Source organism: Podarcis bocagei, assembly GCF_964188305.1.
Source record: "Podarcis bocagei genome assembly, chromosome: 17".
NCBI classification, from domain to species: Eukaryota; Metazoa; Chordata; class Lepidosauria; order Squamata; family Lacertidae; genus Podarcis; species Podarcis bocagei.
Window position 1 is genome coordinate 33,571,662 of NC_138143.1, and position 20,975 is coordinate 33,592,636.

The 20,975-nt window shown below is 43.1% G+C and overlaps 1 protein-coding gene across 1 annotated transcript; it reads left to right on the forward strand.

The window, feature by feature from the left end:
- Positions 1-3,422: 3,422 nt before the first annotated feature.
- On the forward strand, positions 3,423-20,373 carry C9orf72 (C9orf72-SMCR8 complex subunit). Its single transcript, XM_081176656.1, has 11 exons — positions 3,423-3,577; positions 6,570-7,049; positions 8,027-8,086; positions 9,473-9,568; positions 10,612-10,676; positions 11,495-11,567; positions 11,879-11,995; positions 13,714-13,949; positions 15,431-15,488; positions 17,247-17,356; positions 17,451-20,373. The coding sequence occupies exons 2-11, from the start codon at positions 6,606-6,608 to the stop codon at positions 17,635-17,637; spliced, it is 1,446 nt and encodes a 481-aa protein (XP_081032782.1). The 5' UTR covers positions 3,423-3,577; positions 6,570-6,605; the 3' UTR covers positions 17,638-20,373.
- Positions 20,374-20,975: the final 602 nt, after the last annotated feature.

The following is a 20,975-nucleotide window of genomic DNA, read 5'->3' on the forward strand; positions in this document are numbered from 1 at the left end:
GCTTCACTCTGGCACCTTTAACAGCTGATTGACATGCAGAAATTAAGCAGATGATGTTTTGCCCAGTAACAGATGGTAGTACCTATCTTTAGAATAAGGCAGCAATCCTCTGCACAATTTCACACATTAAAATCAGTTGACTGCAGCCCTCTGTCTACTTAATCTGAGAGCAAGCCTCGCTGAACTCAAATCAGATTTACTGCTGAACAGGCAAGTACGGGTTTGCACTGCAAATTTATCTATGGCTATAAGAAGAAAGAGGAGAATTGCTGGTAACTCAGAAACAGACAGGCAAGTCTCTTTAAACTAAAGAGAAATCTCCAAATGAGTGAAATCTAATGAATATGCACATGTGAAACATGAGGAGACACTGGGTGCATTGGGCTTTGGTTATTCTTTGAAGGGTTCTAGCACCCTATTTGCCCAATCTGATCTCCATCCCACTCCACCATTGCATCAGGGAACCATAGAATGAGCACCATATAGGAGTTCCATCCCAATTGCAATATCCAGCTTTGTTGAAAGGTGCCCCTTCAATTAAAGGGTCTCACGCTGCTCTAGGAGTCTTTTACTGCAACAAAGCAAGGGAAATTCTGTTTGTATTGGAGCTTCCACAGTGGAGTCCTATCTCTTCTCAGTCTCCTCTTTTCCTGGCGAAACATACCCAGCTCTCTCAACTGTTCCTCATAAGGCTTGGTTTCCAGACCCTTTATCATCTCGGTCAAACTCCTCTGTACACATTCCAGCTTGTCAATATCCTTCTTAAACTGAGGCACCCAGAACTGCACACAGTTTTCTAGGTGTGGTATGACCAAGGCAGAATAGAGTACAGTGGTACCTCTGGCTACAAACGGGATCCGTTCCGGAGGCCTGTTCGCAACCTGAAAAGAGCGCAACCAGAAGCGCTGTATCTGGGCAGGTGTGCGGCATGATTTGGCGCTTCTGCGCTTCGTGAGTTAGCGCTTCTGCGCAAGCGGCAAAACCTGGAAGTAACCCTTTCTGGTACTTCCAGGTCCCCGCAGGACGCAAACTGAAAAGACGTAACCTGAAGCGTCCGTAACATGAGGTATGACTGTAGTACTATGGCTTCGCTTGATCTGGACACTATACTTCTGTTGATGCAGCCTAGATTAGCATTCACTTTCTTTTGCTGCTGCATCGCACATCATCACACTGTTGACTCATGTTAAGCAGAAGTCTTATGCTAGCAGGATCTTATCAGAGGAAGTCAAATAAGTGTAGGGAGGGGAGGAAGCAAAGATTCTCCTGTTCCCCCCCCAAGGCTTGCTCATCCCTCCTAATTGGTCTGGGGTCCCACTGATTCTGCTAAGGCTATAGGTTTGACTATAGTGCTCCTATACCTAAGGCTATGCTTAGATGCCCAGTTTAGCAGCTTCAGCTACTGTGCCAGTTTATTGTTTATTTCTTTCTTTAAAAATATGCTTTGCCTTTTTAAAAAAGAAAAAAAGCATACTCAAGGAAGCTTGCCATCAACTGTCTCGACAACATTTGTTGATGCAGCCTAGAATAGCATTAGCCTTTTTTGCTGCTGCAACACACTGTTGATGCATATTAAGCTTGCAGTCGACTAAGACCCCTAGCTCCTTTTCACATGTACTACTGGCAGTCCAGGTGTGCCCCATCTTATATTTGTGCAGCTGGTTCTTCCTGACTAAGTGTAGAACCTTGCATTTGTCCCTATTGAAATTAATTTTCTTAGTTTTGGGCCAGTTTTCCAAGGCAGTCACCTGGCATCTCAAGGCAGCTCTCACTTGTTGCTTAAAGGTAAAAGTAAAGGGACAGGTTCTGTACTTAGGGGTCTTAGTTGACCACAAGCTTAATATGCATCAACAGTGTGTTGCAGCAGCAAAAAAGGCTAATGCAAACATCCCATATATAGCCGTAGGAATCATAGAATCATAGCTCTGAAGAGTTGGAAGGGACCACGAGTCACCTAATCCAAGCCCCTGAAATGCAGGAAGCTTTTGCCCAAAGCGGGGCTCGAACCCTCAACTCTGAGATTAACAGTTTCGTGTTCTCTGGACTGAGCTGCCCCAGCTGTAAAGGGGCGAAAGAACCAGCAAGGGGGGGGGGGATGCACCTGTCCAAACACCGAGGAGGCGGGTCTTATAGCATCAGGCTTAAGAGAGTCTCTCAATGAAGGTTTTTACCCCAGACGTTCGGTTCCCAATTAACAGAACTTAACGTCCTCCATATGCGGGGCAGGAGGGCTGGAAGCACCTTTAACCTAGTGAATAAACAATCGGGTCCTTTAGCTGCCCATTGTGTCGCGAGGCTTTTAAATGCACAAGGCTAGCTTTCCCTGCCCTTTGTTTGCATGTGTGAGTGGAAATTTGTTATGACCCTCATGGTTCCTTCCAGCTCCACAATACTATGAATCTATTATCAGCATAATTTCAAAGCCCAAAAGGGAACTTTGTTCCGCAGGAGTTTCTTCTCCTTTCCCCTCATGCAACGGTGTCCAGGAGCAAAAAGAAGGCAGGGTTCCTGAGAATACAAGCGTGCGAATTCCTGTCACCCTCATTCCCGGGTGTGGAAAATGCTTGTCGCTATTCTATTCAATATGTTGTTGTTGTTGTTGAGTCGTTTAGTTATGTCCGACTCTTCGTGACCCCCTGGACCAGAGCATGCCAGGCACTTCTGTCTTCCACTGCCTCCCGCAGTTTGGTCAAACTCATGTTGGTAGCTTCGAGAACACTGCCCCACCATCTGGTCCTCTGTCGTCCCCTTCTCCTTGTGCCCTCCATCTTTCCCAACATCAGGGTCTTTTCCAGGGAGTCTTCTCTTCTCATGAGGTGGCCAAAGTCTTGGAGCCTCAGCTTCAGGATCTGTCCTTCCTTCCAGTGAGCACTCAGGGCTGATTTCCTTCAGAATGGAGAGGTTTGATCTTCTTGCAGTCCATGGGACTCTCAAGAGTCTCCTCCAGCACCAGAATTCAAAAGCATCAATTCTTCCGCGATCAGCCTTCTTTATGGTCCAGCTCTCACTTCCATACATCACTACTGGGAAAACCATAGCTTTAACTATACAGACCTTTGTTGGCAAGGTGATGTCTCTGCTTTTTAAGATGTTGTCTAGGTTTGTCATTGCTTTTCTCCCAAGAAGCAGGCGTCTTTTAATTTCATGACTGCTGTCACCATCTGCAGGGATCATGGAGCCCAAGAAAGTGAAACCTCTCACTGCCTCCATTTCCTCCCCTTCTATTTGCCAGGAGGTGATGGGCCCAGTGGCCATGATCTTCGTGTTTTTTTTTGATGTTGAACTTCAATATACAGTACTGTAAAACACTTGGAAACAACAACGACTGGAACTGGGGAGCCGGAAGTCTGTAGCGCACATGACTGGGTTTTTGCCTGTACCTCTACGTCGGCTTTCCGTTTCCTCATAGGAGCGCGGGAGAGAGAATCTCTGCCTCCGAAGGGCCGGCCGGCGCGCACGCGCAGTGGCCGGCAGCCCTCCCATGCTCTGTGTTTACATTCGAGGGCTGCCCGGGCGGGCGAGGGGGCGATACTTCCGGCCCTCAGGTGGCCGCGTGCCTTTCCCTTGACGTCTGAGGGTGAGTGGGTCGGTTTCACCTGTGGGTGCGCGGGGAGGTTGGGGGTGGGTGGGTCTCCTCCCAGTCCCGCGGCGGCGGCGGCAGGGTTGGATCCTGCTCGCGGGGGTTCCCATGGCTACCTGGCTGGATGCTGAGAGGGCAGGATGGTGCGCTAGGTCAACCTCTTTGCGCTCGTTTTCAAGGGCAGGACAGATTTCCAGGTGCACCGACCATGGGCGTAGGCGGGGGGGGGCAGGGAGGGGAGCTGCCCCCCTAAAAATCAATTAAAAATCAATAAAAATACTTAACTAAACGAGGTTCTGCCCCCCCAACATAAAGCCTGCCCCCCTCCCCAACAAAAATCCTGGCTACGCCCATGGCACCGAAGGCTACTGGATTGGAGGTTGGAAATTTGGGGGGCTTACCAGGCACCCCCAAATTCGGCCCTCCAGCTGTTTTTGGACTACAGTTCCCATCATCCCTGACCACTGGTGCGGTTAGCTAGGGGTGATGGGAGTTGTAGTCCTCAAACAGCTGGAGGGCCAAGTTTGGGGATGCCTAGTTTAGCCCCTTCCTGTGCTTCCATCATAGCCGGTCTTGCTCAAAACAAGGCTTTGCGGCTTAATTCCTATGCTTTTGATTCTGCGGTGGGGTGCTGTTGCTGCAGGGCACGATCCATCTATGAGCACCCATCAAGTTATGAACATGATGGAACGCAATCCAAAAGAGAGCTATCTCCCAGAAACAAGAGCTTCACAGATACTGCGCCTCAGTGTCTGCAGCTTTCAGATACTGCTTGTCCAACGCTCAAATCGGACACAGCCTCTCCCGACTCAGATGTTTTGCTCCTGATCGCATAATAACCAGTTCTGTGTGGGTTGAGGGTTCAAATCTATAACTCTGCCCGAATGTACAATTTAGATTTTCCCATTGTAACATTATTGAAAACTGATCACGCATCTGAAAGTGCAAGGTGGAAATAATTTTGATCGTCACAGTTGATAATTAAAACTTGTTAAGCAGAATTTAAATAATTACTTCTTGGCAGCCTTGACAAAAATCCCATTGAGTGCAGCATTTGAAATCCGTCAGGCACCAGGCGCATTTTGCACTTGGCTATCGGCCGCTTGCGACCAAGTGAAGATGACCGGGTGCCAGGATGGCATCTGACATCTCTACCATCTGAAGGTGCATGCCTAGGGATCCTTGGATCTGTACCCTTTTTTACACACTAGCAACACATCCTGTAGAATTCTATCCACTATATTTTATCAGCACAATCAGAATTAAGTTCAGGAACCAAAAAGTCATATTGAAAAATACGACTTTCAAGTCCTCTGGCCCCAAAATGGCAACTGGGCATTCCATTTTGGCGACTGTAACCCTGGTTTAAGGAGCCGTTTGGTGCCCAGCTTATATATCTGAGTTTGTAACACTGCTGTGTGTAATGCATATTCTATATTATCCTACATATGTCATTTATTTTTATTAACCTCTTAGTTGAAATTATTTTTTCCCTTTTTTGTGTTCAGATCAGTTGTGTATACAGATACAGAGACTCCTGTTTCAATTTTTTCAGTATGTTTATATTATGGCTGTAGTCAGATCAGTCTTGTTTCTTAGAAGTAAATTCACCCCTGAAATTAGTTGAAGTTGCTCTCAGGTTGACTAAATGTGTTGAGACAGTCATATGCTGTTGTTTATAGTCATGTGATTGCTTGCAATGTAGGTCAAAATCAATGCGAAATATGTTGAAAACATGGAACTTGCATTTCATTACGGAACTTCCTCACTATTGCATGACTTCCTTCTCGGCTTTCAACACAAAGTCCACTGGAACTGCTTTGCTTGCGTGAGACTATGACTTTGAAAAGCATTGACATTGATTTCCTTCTGCTTCCCTCAATGCTTCATGCATTTGTTGGTGTTATAACATGGAAACATTATTTAAAGTAGCATTTTCGTTTTCTGTTATGCTTTTTATTTATTGGCTGATGTTGCTATTATAAATTGATGACTCTCATCCTACCACCAATTTCATGTACAGTCATACCTCATGTTACGGCAGCTTCAGGTTTCGGGTTGCCGACCACAGGAAACCCAGAAGTACCAGAATGGGTTACTTCTGGGTTTCGCTGCATGCGCAGAAGTGCTGAATCGTGCTTCGCGCTTATGCAGAAGCGCCAAATTGCACTGGCACCGGCGCAGACGTGGTGCTTCAGGATGCGAACACTCCGGGTTGCGGACGTGCCTCCATCACGGATTACGTCCGCAACCCGAGGTTCCACTGTATGAGCAGAAGCATTGCATGGTTTGTCTCAGAGTTATTCTGCTAGCTGTGCAATCATCTCTCGGTAAGGCTTACTCCAAGTAAGTGTGGATTCTTGGCCCTTATAAAAATGTTGAAATGTTACTTTCTACATAAGGAGTTATAGTGGAGATCAGCTCTTCTTTTGTATTACCACAATCCTAAGCATGTTTACTTGGATGCACTTCCTACTGTTTCCGTATTTAATCTCCTATTCTGATACTGGTATGTGATGATATAGCATCAATTTCACTAGTGCTAAATATGGGATGCTGGTGGCGCTGTGGGTTAAACCACAGAGCCTAGGACTTGCTGATCAGAAGGTTGGCGGTTCGAACCCCCGCGACAGGGTGAGCTCCTGTTGCTCAGTCCCTGCTCCTGCCCACCTAGCAGTTCGAAAGCACGTCAAAGTGCAAGTAGATAAATAGGTACCGCTCCGGCAGGAAGGTAAATGGCGTTTCCGTGCGCTGCTCTGGTTCGCCAGAAGCGGCTTCGTCATGCTGGCCACAGGACCCGGAAGCTGTAAGACCGGCTCCCTCGGCCAATAAAGCGAGATGAGCGCCGCAACCCCAGAGTCGGCCACGACTGGACCTAATGGTCAGGGGTCCCTTTACCTTTAAATATGGTACCTCTGTTATATATATTACTGACAGATGTTTTATATGAATCCTGTTATGCTCACTCTCTGCTTTGTTCAAACTCTAGGTTTTAGGTATCGGTCATGTGACAGTTGGGGTCGCCATGTCTGCTCTGTGTCCTCCTCCTTCTCCTGCTGTTGCCAAGACTGAGATTGCCTTGAGTGGAGAGTCCCCATTGCTGGCTGCTACTTTTGCCTACTGGGACAATATTCTTGGTCCCAGGGTCAGGCACATCTGGGCCCCCAAAACAGACCAGCAGCTTCTCAGTGATGGAGAAATAACATTTCTTGCAAACCATACTCTGAATGGGGAAATACTTCGTAATGCAGAAAGTGGTGCAATAGATGTGAAGTTTTTTGTTTTGGCTGAGAAAGGAGTCATTATCGTGTCCTTAATTTTTGATGGGAATTGGAACGGGGACAGAAGTACGTATGGACTATCGATAATCCTTCCGCAAAGTGAGCTTGGCTTCTACCTTCCCCTTCACAGAGTATGTGTCGACAGGCTGACACATATTATAAGAAAAGGACGGATATGGATGCATAAGGTAGGATACTTCTTCATGGTAACCACTTTTAAGTCTGGAGCCTTGTGATTAGCTAAGCATAATACTTGCCAGATGGTGATCTAGCCAAATAAATTCAAAATCTTCCTTCTCCTGCTCTTGACTTTGGGAGCCCTGACACTCTCATCCATGCCTACACAAGAGTAAGCCTTTTCCTTGCACACACAAAGCTACTTTGTCCTATCTGCGAGGTGCAATTCCCACGGAACTTTAACAAGACCTACAACAACACAAGAACAATCTTCATTTTTTTAATAGTGTGTTATTTTTACTTAGTAAAATACCTGTACGACTTTTCCATACGCTGCTCAAGACTTTGATGCCCATGTGTATTTATTTATTTCAGTTATTTAAATAGTTATCAACCACACTTTCATGGGAAAATAACAAGGTGGTCTATTCTCATGCACCCTTCTTGATCATTGCCTGCAAAAGAAATACACAGTGTGCAAGGCTTTACTTTGAAAAATATCCAGGGCATTGGTCTTTCCAAGAAGTATAATCTTTCCAGTTCATTTTAGAATGGGACACTTGGGCTTTTTATTGGAAGAATCTTATGATCTGAAGTGCAGCTGTGTGGAAGTAAGTCACTCAAATCAGACGTTTTTCTCTTTTTTGTTTGTTGGACCCTACTCAACTACAGAGCTGCTCAAGGCAGCATACATATATGGTGGCATTATCCCATTTTACCTCACAAGAACTCAATGCACTAGGCTAGGCTGAAATCATCTGGAGAGACTGAGGCTGCTCACTGAGATCATGGCTGAACACAGATCTTCTTTTAGCCTGTTTAGAATTGAATGTGATTTTGTTTTGACTAAGATACTGCAGCTTAGTTGTGTCGTTGTGAATCTGATGTCTTGTTATAGATCGCTGGCTGTACGGTGTATGGGTTGAAACATGTACACATATGTACTAGAAACTTTCTTTTAAAAATAACAATTCCCCCCCATGCCTAGGAAAGGCAAGAACACATTCAGAAGGCTGTCCTGGAGGGCACAGAGAGAATGGAAGACCAGGTAAGAATGATGAAAGCGGAGAGACTCTGCGCACATTTCAATATTGACACTTCATGTCCCATCAATTTCAAGTGGAAGGATTACAAGTGTTCTTGCTCCTTTCCCATTCAGCCACATCCATCTGTAGAAGCTGCTACTGTGGGTTCCTCTGGGTATTGTGAATGTTTTCTATAAAAGAATGATTTCCATGAAGATGGAATAGAAACACTGAGCAAACTGAAAAACATATGCCAACTCCATGCCATTGTGGAGCGAAGTAGAATTCTGAGTGGTATTTTATTCTCTTTGTACACAGGCCATCTAAATGAAGAGTGTTTTTTTTTTTTAAAGTGGTGACTTCTTCAGTTTATTTGTACCATCAACCTCTTGTCAAAACAGAAGATCTTACTAGATCATTGGTTTATCAGGCAAAAGAACTGGCAGTGCATATGTTTTGGGTTGCAGCTGGCTGGGAGAGGGTTTATTATACAGCACGGTTGGGGAACATCAAGCCCAGAGACCAAATGTGGTCCTCCAGGCATCTTTGTCTAGCCCTTGGGACTTTCTCCAACCACCACCCCTCCCCAACTCACACTTCTCACTGGCTGTGCTTCACACCCTCCTAAAATGCTTTTGCCTGGCTGGAATATTTCCTTGAATTCCGATGGCACCTTTCTGTTGCCTTCATGGAGGACAGAAGGGTATGTGTGAATGTGTACAGAAATGAGCTTGAACAAAGGTAACATTTACTGTCACTGTTCCACCCACATTTGCCTCTGGCTGCACCCACTGCGGGGATATGGCCCCCCAAAAGTTGTCCAGTAGGGAATGTGGCCCTCGGGTCCAAAAAGATTCCCCATCCCTGTTGTAGATGACTTTAGGGAAACGGTTCTTAACAAGGAATGAAACCACAAGTATTTTCTCTTTATCAACTCTAGCAATACATTAACTTATTCATTTTTCTCTGTCCTATATCTGCCCAGGCTCTTGAATTTTATTTAACCAAGTAGTCTAGCACAAGAGCTTAGAAACTCAGTTTTAAAATTGCATTCAGTTCAAAAATTATATTCATGGTTTACTAGGTAATTTTTCTGTTAGGTTGGAACAAATCTGGAAAATAAAGCATTGAATCAAACTTAAGTTATATTCTAAGCAGACTCATTAAAATCAATGGGTTCAACTAACTGACTTGACCCACTGGAGCAGATTTTGGGGACGGGGGAAGATATTGGGTTGGGTAGAAGGTGAAGTCCTGTCACACAAGCAGATGTCTACTTACATAACATTGGATTGTTTTACTAGTTTATAGTTATTCTTCCCTCTCGAAAAAATGTTCACCCTATTCAGGTTCTGTTCCTTAAGTACACACTCTGCTTTTTATTTCATAAAACATTATTTATTGCACAGGGCCAGAGCATCATTCCAATGCTGACGGGGGAAGTTATTCCTGTAATGGAGCTCCTTTCATCTATGAAATCACACAGCGTGCCAGAAGAAATAGATGTAAGTCTTACTGTTAGCTGCTTCATGAAAAGAAGCAGCTCTTCCCCTTTCTTTGAAGTGCCTTTAATAAAAAGAATTTCAGCTCATTAGTCAATGGATTTCTAGCTTTGGGGGGGGGGGGTTGGCCAGTACAGTACAGAATTTATACCAGGGTACATTTATTTGTATGCCAACCTTTCAAGAGTTAAAAGCTTGCTTAAGACTACTTACAACATGAAAAAATACATAATTAACAAAAGTAGTCTTAAACAAAAACATTGAGAAGCACACAATCAAATTGAACTATAAATCATAGTAAGATCCATAAATAAAGATACCAAATATTAAAATCAATAACAGCAATAGCAACGCCCCCCCCCGCAAACCTCTAAACAACACCCCAGCCCAAGAATCTGTTCAGCATTCTCAGCTTTTGTAGCTGGAGTCAGTCCAGGCCTTCAAGGCAAACAGCAGATCTTCCAGGACCTGCAGCCAAGGGCACATCTCACAGACATCGCAGCACTTTTAAAACTCTACTGGACTAAATTGCATGTGGTCTGGTCTGTACGTAGCTCTTTAAAGTGCAAAAAATTATCAAAATTATGATTCATTCCACAGGTGTTTTTAAAAAAATCTAGGGAGAGTTCAAAGGTAGGATCTTTTTAGGTCCTAGGCATTGTTTTACTGGATCATTAATGCATCAGTAAAACAAATATACTGATACTGCGGTGGGTGTGGAGCTTGTAAAGCTGTGGGGGGGGGATTATACAGGCAAAGCAATGAACATTTAGTTCCACGGTCACTCTCTTCCTCGCTTGAATTGTGAGAGAGGATTGGAGTCCACGCAGGACCCTGGATGATAAAGGTCCTTTGGAATAAGATGTAGGATAGAAAATAAATGAGTAAATGAAATGTATTAAAATTCTGACTTCGTCTGCTTCCTTATTTTGTATAAATCTCAGCAATTTTTTTGCATTAAAATAGGATCGGCTCCTGGGCTGCTTGTCATTTGTAGCGTATACACCATGAGTAATCTTCCTCCCTGTGCTTTTATCACATTCCAGATAAGTGACACGGTGCTTAGCGATGATGACATTGGAGACAGCTGTCATGAAGGTTTCCTTCTTAAGTATGATCATTTGCTTTTGGGAAAGTACTTACTTCTAAAGCAGAGATTTGGGGAAAGAGGGAGGCGATTGGTAACTTGATGAGTGGGGAAGAAAAAATCGTTTTTATTTTTTGGTAGGGTTTTTGCCTATAAGCAAGCCTCTTTTCAGGGACGCAGGTGGCGCTGTGGTCTAAACCACAGAGCCTAGGGCTTGCCGATCAGAAGGTCGGCGGTTCGAATCCCCGTGACAGGGTGAGCTCCCGTTGTTCGGTTCCAGCTCCAGCCCACCTAGCAGTTCGAAAGCACATCAAAAGTGCAAGTAGATAATTAGGTACTGCTCTGGCGGGAAGGTAAACGGCATTTCTGTGCGCTGCTCTGGTTTGCCAGAAGCGGCTTAGTCATGCTGGCCACATGACCTGGAAGCTGTCTGCGGACAAACGCCGGCTCCCTCGGCCTATAGAGCGAGATGAGCGCGCAACCACAGAGTCGGTCACGACTCCTGTCCTGTAATGATCACTGCAGAGTAAAACAAGATGTTCACATAGGAGTTTAAGGCAATTCATACAATGTGAGTAGCTATTAGATGGTATCCTTTAATTTTGTTTTGTTTTGCAAATTTTGTCTGAAGTCTAGATTTGTAGTAATTTAATTTCAGGTGGCTGAACTAACCATATAGTTCTGGCCCTTGGTGTTTGATTTTAGTACAGACTACATACCACATTTGGAAACGTTAGTATTGTTGACAAGAAAACGCTTTGCAAAGTCTTTTTAGCTGATGCATGTAAACTTCTTGTGAAGTATTTCATATTATTTTGTATGCCTCTCTTTTCAATTTGCAGAGCCATCAGTTCACACTTGCAGACCTGTGGCTGCTCGGTAGTTATAGGAAGCAGTGCAGAAAAAGTTAATAAAGTAAGCATCTCTTATCTTATAAAGGTTAGATTACCAGGCAGAACAATATGCTGCCAGAAATCATAGGCGTTAGTCCTTTGATTTCTTATCTTACCTGTAAAGGGCGGGGGGAGGGATTATTCTAGCAACAAAATATGAAGCTTGTGTACTTAGAAAATGACAATATAACTGGCAAAAAGTCATTTGGGTTCCTGTAATTGGCAAGTAGCAACTACCCAGTTACTATATCTTATAACAATTTTCATTTGCAAGTTTTCTCTTTGCTAAATTTCCCTGCCTATAAGTATTTTTACAGTGTTTTTGTATTACAGATAGTACGGACGCTGTGCCTCTTTCTTACTTCAGCAGAGCGAAAGTGTTCTAGGCTGTGTAGAAATGAAACTTCCTTTAAGTATGAATCGGGGCTTTTTGTGCAAGGATTACTGAAGGTGAGGTCTTTGATTTGCTCAGCTACATTTTGTCAGGAGTCAGTAACTTTAGTCCTTAGTTTTCTAATCAAATGAAGTATTGTTGTGCTTAGATTAATCAATTATTTATTTTGTTAGCATCTTTATTAATGTCCTTTAAAATTAAAATACAGGTTTCTGGTAGGTTTTTCCTTGAAGTGAAGAAGTTGGAAGCATTTATCCAGCCAGGACAAAGGAAGCATAGATTAAACTGCTAATTTGCATTAACACAACTATTGTTTTTTAAGGGAAATGTACTTTCCTGTCTGTTCTTCTCTTGCTATGAAGTATAAAGATAAATCAACATCTTTACTTTTATTCTCGCACTTAATTGTGTCATATAGTGGAAACTGGAGAAATCTTTTTCTGAAAGTGATACTGGTAATTGACTAGAAATGTTTAATGTAAAAAAATAGGTTGGAGTTTTTTATTTAAAAAAAAATGTCAGTCCAAACTGGACCTTTAAAACTTTAAAAACCTTTAAAAGCAATAATTGCCCCAAAAAACCATCCCCAGGGTGGAGGGAAGAAAACTGGTAACAATAGTGAACAAAACTACAAACTGCAGTTGTGTTTCCCTCTTTAACACAGTCATAAATTTCATTTATGAATCACTTCTCATTAGGCATCATGAAGTGAATTACAGTATAACATATATAAAAACCAGCTAAAGTAATTGCAAACACAAAAATTTCAGTGATTTCAGTGGAATACTTCCTTCTGAGCTTTCTATAAGGGCACTTGTTATCCACAATCTGGAGTCCCCTGTCCATTCGTGGAGTTTCTATGCATGTTTACTCGTAGGTAAGCCCAAATGTAAGGCTGTAACAGAGTCTACTTTCTGTATGGAGAACATTCAAACTCTTATAATTCAATCCGTAGCAAGTTTACTCGTGTGTTAGCCCCACTAAGTTCAATTAAGCTTATGTCCACAGACATCAAGGCAGAAATCCTAAACCTGCACCCAAGGGATTAAGTAGCTCACTTGGTTAGAGCATGACGCCGATAATGCCAAGGTTGCAGGTTCGATCCCTGTATGGGACAGCTGCATATTTCTGCATTGCAGGGGGTTGGACTTGATGATCCTCAGGGTCCCTTCCAACTCTACAATTCCAGGATTCCTACTGAATTTGTTGGGACTGTATAAGTACTAAGAATTGAATTGTAAGATGCTGTGTGCTGTCCATACAGAACACATCCTCAGTGTGACATATGTATATATCTATATCAGGGGTCGGCAAACTTACCGCAACTCAGGCCGGTGTCTCCAGCGCCGATCGCGTGGTGGGCCGGAGGGCAGGGGAGTGTACACCCTATTTCTGGCGCATAGCTTGTGCGCATGTGCACGGGCCTCTGACCTGGATATGCACAAGCTATGTGCACAAGCTATTTCTGGTGCCCCTCTGACCTGGAAGTGGGCAGCTGCGCAGTACAGCGCCAGTAAGAGCAGGCAGCGGGTGTTGCCATGGGCCAAATAAATGAGCCCCTCGGGCTTTAGTTTGGGGACCCCTGATCTATATATATATATGTGTGTGTGTGTGTATGTATGTGTGTGTGTGTGAGAGAGAATTGTCTAACTTATTGCCATATTGTGACAATAAATCAAAATGTTTCAAATTGTAATCTGATAGTCCCTTATAGTTTTTAATTCCTCTGACCTTATTTTTTTAGTAACTGGACTATTTTTTTTCACTCTGACAGGATGGCACTGGAAGTTTTACGTTGCCTTTCCGTCAAGTGATGTATGCTCCGTATCCTACCACACACATTGATGTAGATATCAACACCGTGAAACAGATGCCTCCTTGCCACGAACATATCTATAATCAGCGGCGGTACATGAGATCAGAGCTAACAGCTTTCTGGAGAGCAACTTCAGATGAAGAGATGGCTCAGGATACCATTATCCATACGGACGAGAGCTTCACCCCTGATCTGTATGTGTTCTTGTAGAGCTGCAGAATTTAAGATCTTGACACCTATCATGGTTTAAATGCAGTGTCTAGATAACATTTTGGTTCCGTTTTGCCATCCAGGCAAAATTTCTGCTCTGAAATTAGGACCAAATTACCCAAGCAAGTTAAACCACAGAGCCTAGGGCTTGCCGATCAGAAGGTCAGTGGTTCGAATCCCTGTGGCGGGATGCGCTCCCGTTGCTCGGTCCCTGCTCCTGCCAACCTAGCAGTTCAAAAGCACGTCAAAGTGCAAGTAGATAAATAGGTACCGCTCCGGTGGGAAGGTAAACGGCGTTTCCGTGCACCGCTCTGGTTAGCCAGAAGCGGCTTAGTCATGCTAGCCACATGACCCGGAAGCTGTACGCTGGCTCCCTCGGCCAGTAAAGCAAGATGAGCGCCGCAACCCCAGAGTCGGCCACAACTAGACCTAATGGTCATGGGTCCCTTTACCTTTACCTTTACCCAAGCAATATTGAAAGCCAGCAGTCATTTTTTCCCATTTTGCATGGGTGAGATTCTACCTTTTGAATGGGGAGTCTTTTGTTCTCCCCCAAGAATTGTAAACTTGTTCCCTATGAGTTTCTTAGGATGCTTCCGCAGTTATGAGAATTTGATTTCTGTCTCCACCAAAAACTCCTCTGAGATTCCATCCTTTGGGAGGCTAATGGCATGAGAAGTAGGATCACCAAAGTGGTTATCCTCTACAAGATTTGGAAGCTTCTTGGCTTTTTTCATAAACTAGCAGCAAGAAGTGATCAGGTAGACTTGTCGCACAATTCATTCAACACTTGGGTCCGGTTTATACATTCATGTATATGGGATGGCTCCACTGAAAAACGCAGGACCAGATTCAACTAACCAGGTACACTAGTGAAAGCCTGTGCAAGGTCTCCTGCTAGCACACTGGGGCTTTCCCCCACCTCTGCCCCCCCTGTGCCTCTCCCAAATCTGCTCTGGAGGATCTGGAGAACCCCCATGGCAGAGGAGAGGGTTCCATATAGCAAGCAGAAATGCTTGCACTGATGGAACGATTGCCTTCGCGTGACACTGAGTTCCACCCATGGTGTTTGAGATGATGAGAGAAGACGTTCTCTGTGGTATTTGGTCTGTGATAGCTCATTCATAAACACAAATTAGCACTTGAGGCTGTAGTAATCAAGTCATGAGCCGGCCTTCGTCATGGGTTATCCTTTAATTACAATTGGCACAGTTTAGTCTCATTTTGTATATGAAGTATTGTGTGCTTCTATAAAAGTATTTATATAGAAGAGTTTGCCTGCTATTTTTGCAAGATTTTTTTTTACTAGCCCTACTTTATATTTTAGATCACATATAAGAACAGTGGGACTTCTGGGTTTTCGAATGCTGTAAGGAATTATCGATTACAGACACCGAATGGTACTTCAACTTTGCATTGTATGAAACTCAACATATTACTGCATGCTTCCTCTGTATTTTTACAGGAACGTTTTCCAAGATGTCCTTCACCAAGACACTTTAGTAAAAGCCTTTCTGGATCAGGTAACTGTTCATTCTAATGAGTTAAAACTGATGAGCGATATATCACCTATTTAATTTTTTTTAATGAGTTCCTTTTGTGTAGTTGTAGCCTTAAAAAACACCACTCCAGTGGTTCCATTCTGTAGTATTTTAAAGCGTGATTTCAAAGAAGATGCTCTAATCTAATACTAATGAGATTAATTACCTACTGCCTGTCTTTTCTCTGTATTTGCACTCTAAAGTCAAGTCATGCGGCAATACTGGGAAAGTGCAGGAAAGCTTCAAATATAGTTAAGGGATGTAGGAATAACATGTCTTTGTTCCGTATGCATTTAGCGTTTAGCAGATTAATTGTAGTTGTAATTGTAGTAGCATCAGCAGTTAACAAACCACTGACTTCAGTGAAATTTCTGAAGTTAATTATGGGACTTGGGCCAAAAATTCACTCAAATATTTTATGTTTATTGTTGATACATAAATATGTGCATCTGCATAATCTCTTTCTTTGCAAAAGCTAGTTCCCAGCATTGCCAAACACAAAGACAGCAGAACTACAAACATGAGCAGATTTGGTTCTCAATGGCTGAAATTACCAGGGTTTAATCAGGTTTAATCCTTGCCCAAATGTGTTTCTGTGTGCATCCTTTTACATTTGCTATAAGTTGTTGCTGCCATTTACCTCCTACAGGTAAAAGTAAAACATTGCACTTGAGAGTGGCTGTTGCAGCAAGAACAAACCACCTCTCCACTCTTTTATTTTTATGTACAGAAATCCTATTGCACTTAGCATATAAATATCAGGAATATAAGAAAACCAGTATGATTTTCTAAAACTTGGCTGTCCCCAAAACGAAACACTAAAATAGAAAATTTCAGTATGAAACGTAATAAAATAGAAAATTTCAGCAAGGCACATGGCTGGGTCACAGTGCAGGGAAAGCCTGCTTAAGTAAATAAAACACTTCTTGAGCAAGGGCCGAAAACAGTGCAGTGGTACCTCGGGTTAAGTACTTAATTCATTCCGGAGGTCCGTTCTTAACCTGAAACTGTTCTTAACCTGAAGCACCACTTTAGCTAATGGGGCCTCCTGCTGCTGCTGCGCCGCTGGAGCACGATTTCTGTTCTCATCCTGAAGCAAAGTTCTTAACCCGAGGTACTATTTCTGGGTTAACCTGTAACCTGAAGCGTATGTAACCCGAGATACCACTGTACTGTGTGTGCCTGCTTGATATCCAAAGGGAGTAAGGAAATTCCATAAACTAGCTGCAGCAGTGCTTAAAGCCCTGCTCCAGATGGCTAGGAAGTGAACCTAAGGAGTATATGGAGTAGCCAAAAGTGCATCTCCTGAAGACAGTAGTAGCCAGGTAAGTGCATAAGAGAACAGGCAGTCCCTCAAGTAAGCTGGTCCCAGACTGTTTAGAGCTTTGTATACCATCAGCGAAACCTTAAATGTGGCCCAGCAGCATACTGGCAGACAGTGCTGTTTCTTCAGAAACTGGGGGTAGCCTGCCCTTACCAATGGTTCCTACTTAAGTGCATAATGTGTGCATGCAGAGCATTGAGATACATTGCAGCCTGTCCCGCCCCCTGAGTTCCTGCAAGATCCACAATTGTCCTCTGTGTAACCAACTCCTATCATAATGTATATTTTACTAGTCTATAACAGAAGGCAGTGTATGGGGTGAGCCATGCGAGAGAATGCCACTAAACAGAACCCTTTCCCCTCTTCCCCCATTTAATGTAATGTGTACTGATCTTTTATGTGGCAATTCTTAACAGGTCTTTCATTTGAAACCTGGATTGTCCCTGAGGCGTGTGTTCCTCGCACAGTTCTTGTTAATCCTTCACCGAAAAGCCTTAACCCTAATCAAATATATAGAAGACGATACGTAAGTATAAAGCTAAAGGGAGCGGTGTGTTTTCTTGGCACAGTTTTCACTGGAATCATTCCGTTTAACCACACTTTCCCCTCCCCTCCCACAGGCAAAAAGGCAAGAAGCCTTTTAAATCGCTCCGTAGCTTGAAGATAGACCTGGACTTGAGGGCAGAGGGGGACCTTAACATAATAATGGCCTTAGCTGAGAAGATCAAGCCGGGATTGCATTCATTTCTGTTTGGCCGCTCATTCTACACTAGCGTGCAAGAGCACGACGTTCTAATGACGTTTTAAAGGTTTATTTATTTTTATGTGGGTTGGTATCTCTTCACAATGCTTCTCAAAGGTATTGTTTAAAGGGAATATAGCATTTCTCTTCACAAACACGTGTTGTGGTCCGGTGCAACAGAATGTGTGGTTGACACTACAACAGTCTTCTTCCCCAGCCCAGTGCTGTCCAGCTGTTGTTGTTGGACTCAAACTACCATCAGTCCCACCCAACATGGCCTGTGGCCAGGGATGATGGGAGTTGTAGTCTGCCAATGTTTGGAGGGTATCACTGCGGGGAAGGCTGCAGGAAAAGTCAGAGAGGGTGCTGTTTAGACCTGCGCAGCCCAGGTAGGGTGAGGTATCTCACCTGCCTTCTGAGCACCAAGTGCCACTGCTGATACCTGAGAGGGGAAGGAAGAAGGCGCAGGAAGCTCAGTGTGGTTTGGGTTTGGTAGTAGGAGTGTTGGGTTGGTTCTGCCACCATGCCACTTTGCTCCCTGTGCCTCTCCCTCTCGGGAGCTGGCAACAACATTCTGTGTTTGGAAAGCAAGAGAACAGCCCTTTGCCACCCCACCAGTTGCTACTGGAATCGAGTCAGTTCAACTTAGGCATGCATCAGATGTTCCATTTTGATTACAGGGAGAGTAAACATTGGTGTGGCTTGTTTAAAGGTTAACTTAATGGCATTTTCGAAACCACAAAGTTGAGGACAACTTTTAATGATTTTTTTAAAGAGGATATTGGTTTATAATTTTTCTCTGTGTGTGTGGTATTGGGAGACATGTTCCATTTCCTCCTCTCTGTTCAGGGACTGTTGATTGCAAAACAAATGGTCAAACGTAATTTTAGGACTATCGCTTCCAGTGTGTTTGGTAATAGGAACGGTGCCACCTGTTTTTTCTCCCTGCCCCCCCCCTTTACATATCCTTCAAAAGCCAGCAGAAACTTAAGCACTTCAACACAGGCATGGAACAGTCAATGAGGCAGTACTTTCAGATGGTGTCATCAAAAGTGCCAAGCAAGTGCCAAGCAAGACTATTCTGTTGCTAATTATGTCACCCATCATGCATGTTGCACTGTGTTTTGTCAGACATAAGTGCAAGTCAAACAGAGTGCAAATTAGGAAAGGTATGTTTTATGCTGATAGGAGCAATTGCCAAGCTTTTTCTGATGAGCTACTGAGTGAAAGCCATATAAAAATCTCCTGGATCTCCAATGCTTCTGAGCAGTTTGGGGTGAGGGGGACTGGTGAGAGACAAACTTAGTTGGTACCACAACTGAAATAAGGGTAGTAGTGGCAAACTTCTACTTTTCCTCTTCAACTCTAGCATATTTACCTCTCACCTCTCAGCTTCTTCTAAACCGAAAAAAGATAAACATGCATTTGCCTGTTTTCCACTGCCTTTCATACCTGTATAATATGGAATATTTATAATGGCTTTAATGTACATGTTTTGCAAAATGCAAAGAGCTGCCATAAAAGTGCATGTCATGTACTTCAAAAGGTTTTAAATGCATGCTGCTGTTTTTTAATTTCATTTTTTAATTGTTTGCCAGGTTGGGGTTGTTCCAATACGCTTATACGTTTCTTTAAGTGCAATATTTTGTGTTCGTGATTAGGGAAAAATTACTGTCAGAAAGACATCTCTAAGCAGTTATTGAGCATTCCTTATTATGAATTCTTATTTTCTTGGAAACCTGTTCTCCCTTCTCATCTGATGGCTGTTGCCCACATGTGATGGTGATGGCTCAGATGAAGGGTATCCGATTTAACTTTTGCATCTTGGGAAGTTGTGATTGCCAAACTTTCCCCTGTAGTAAAATGAGCAAGGTGCAGTATCTTATGTGAAGCTAACTGCATACAACAGACACTCACCAATCATTGGCTTATTACAGCCAGTAATTTAATTTGTAAAGATGTGAAGTTGCCATGTCAAAAGACTAAGTATTATTGTGGAGGTGTGGGGCCTGACAAAGCAGCTTCTGCTCTTTGGGACAACTGGGATGAGGGCAGTAGAAGCTAGGCAGGAATGAGAAATGCCTCTTAGCTTAGCTCAGTGTAGGTAGCATCCCAGTGAATGGCCTGAGCACAACTCTGGTAGCCTGTCAATAGCTCTACTGTTGAGATTAAAAGTCCTGTGCAGCCATAACAAGAAGACAGACAACTGACATTTTTCTGTCTTAGGGTTAGTGATAAATTTAGAGGGAATACTGTCAGACCATGAAGATAATTGTGTTCTTTTCCATAACTTATTTTACAAAGTAATGGTCCTAGGTGTTGGTTTAAAAGCAGCTTAAAGATTTGAAACTAATATAGTATCCATTTACCTGGGCTTTTCTGTATTTTCATGCTGCTACGTCTGTGGATTGCAAGGTGCTTGAAAAAGATCAGTAGGAGAATTATTGCTGATATAATCTAATAATGGGACAAATTCCATTTGCCATTTTCAAAAATGCATACTAGGGATAGCAAGCTATATTTTAATGTTGTTGTTGAAGTGGTTTTAGCATTCTGATGAATAAATACAGGAGACATTGCCACACAGAAGACATTATTGAACCATATGCCTAATTGTAGATCGATGCATTTTTGGCAAATAAAACTGGCACTACCAAAAAGAAATCTCTGTTGCCTGAAATATATCCTAGTGTCATATTTTCACTATGAAATGTCTAAACGCTAGTAATTTGCTCTGATTTTTTGGTGCACTTTCCCCATGCATGTACTGTACATTATAATAAAACGAATAAATACCTCCATATTTTGTGTTGCACATTTTATTGCTCAGGGTAAGATTAGGCTATTGAAAGCAATATTGCAAGAAGATTCATGTACCAAAAGGTCTTGGCTGCCATACGCATCGTCTCAGACAGCATCACGACACTTTCTCCAGCACCTGTGTCACAGCACCATCCATAGGGACGTAACTGCAATGCAAAACAGCACCAGTTCCTCCCTTTAGCTAATTTACCGGCCCAAGTATTTGTTTCTTGTAACATTAGTGCAGCTTGTTTTCTCTAGGCTGCAAGTTTGTGCCGTTTCCAAACTACTGTATTGGTACTGGGATTTGACCAGAAAACAGCAACCCTGTCACGTATACAGCTTCTTGAACATTGAGGGCAGCCGGGGACAGTGTGAAATAAATAAAATGTGCATGGATTATTATTTATTTTCTAAAATGGATTGATATTATTACTAATTGTTTCTAATATGCATTTTTTTTGAACCGTTGTACTTTAAGTGATCACAAGAGATGTGAACCACTTTGGGCACAATTTTGTGGAAAAGTGGCATACAAATAATCAGAGGATGATGATATTGCAAGTCCTCTTTTTTAAAATTAACGAGCTAGCTAGCTAGC

Bases quoted from the DNA above. Each gene is read 5' to 3' on its own strand.
- C9orf72 (XM_081176656.1), top strand. From the start codon at position 6,606: ATGTCTGCTCTGTGTCCTCCTCCTTCTCCTGCTGTTGCCAAGACTGAG. The intron at 11,568-11,878 runs GTAAGCATCTCT...TTTGTATTACAG, and splicing joins GTGCAGAAAAAGTTAATAAA to ATAGTACGGACGCTGTGCCT. The intron at 15,489-17,246 runs GTAACTGTTCAT...AATTCTTAACAG, and splicing joins TAAAAGCCTTTCTGGATCAG to GTCTTTCATTTGAAACCTGG.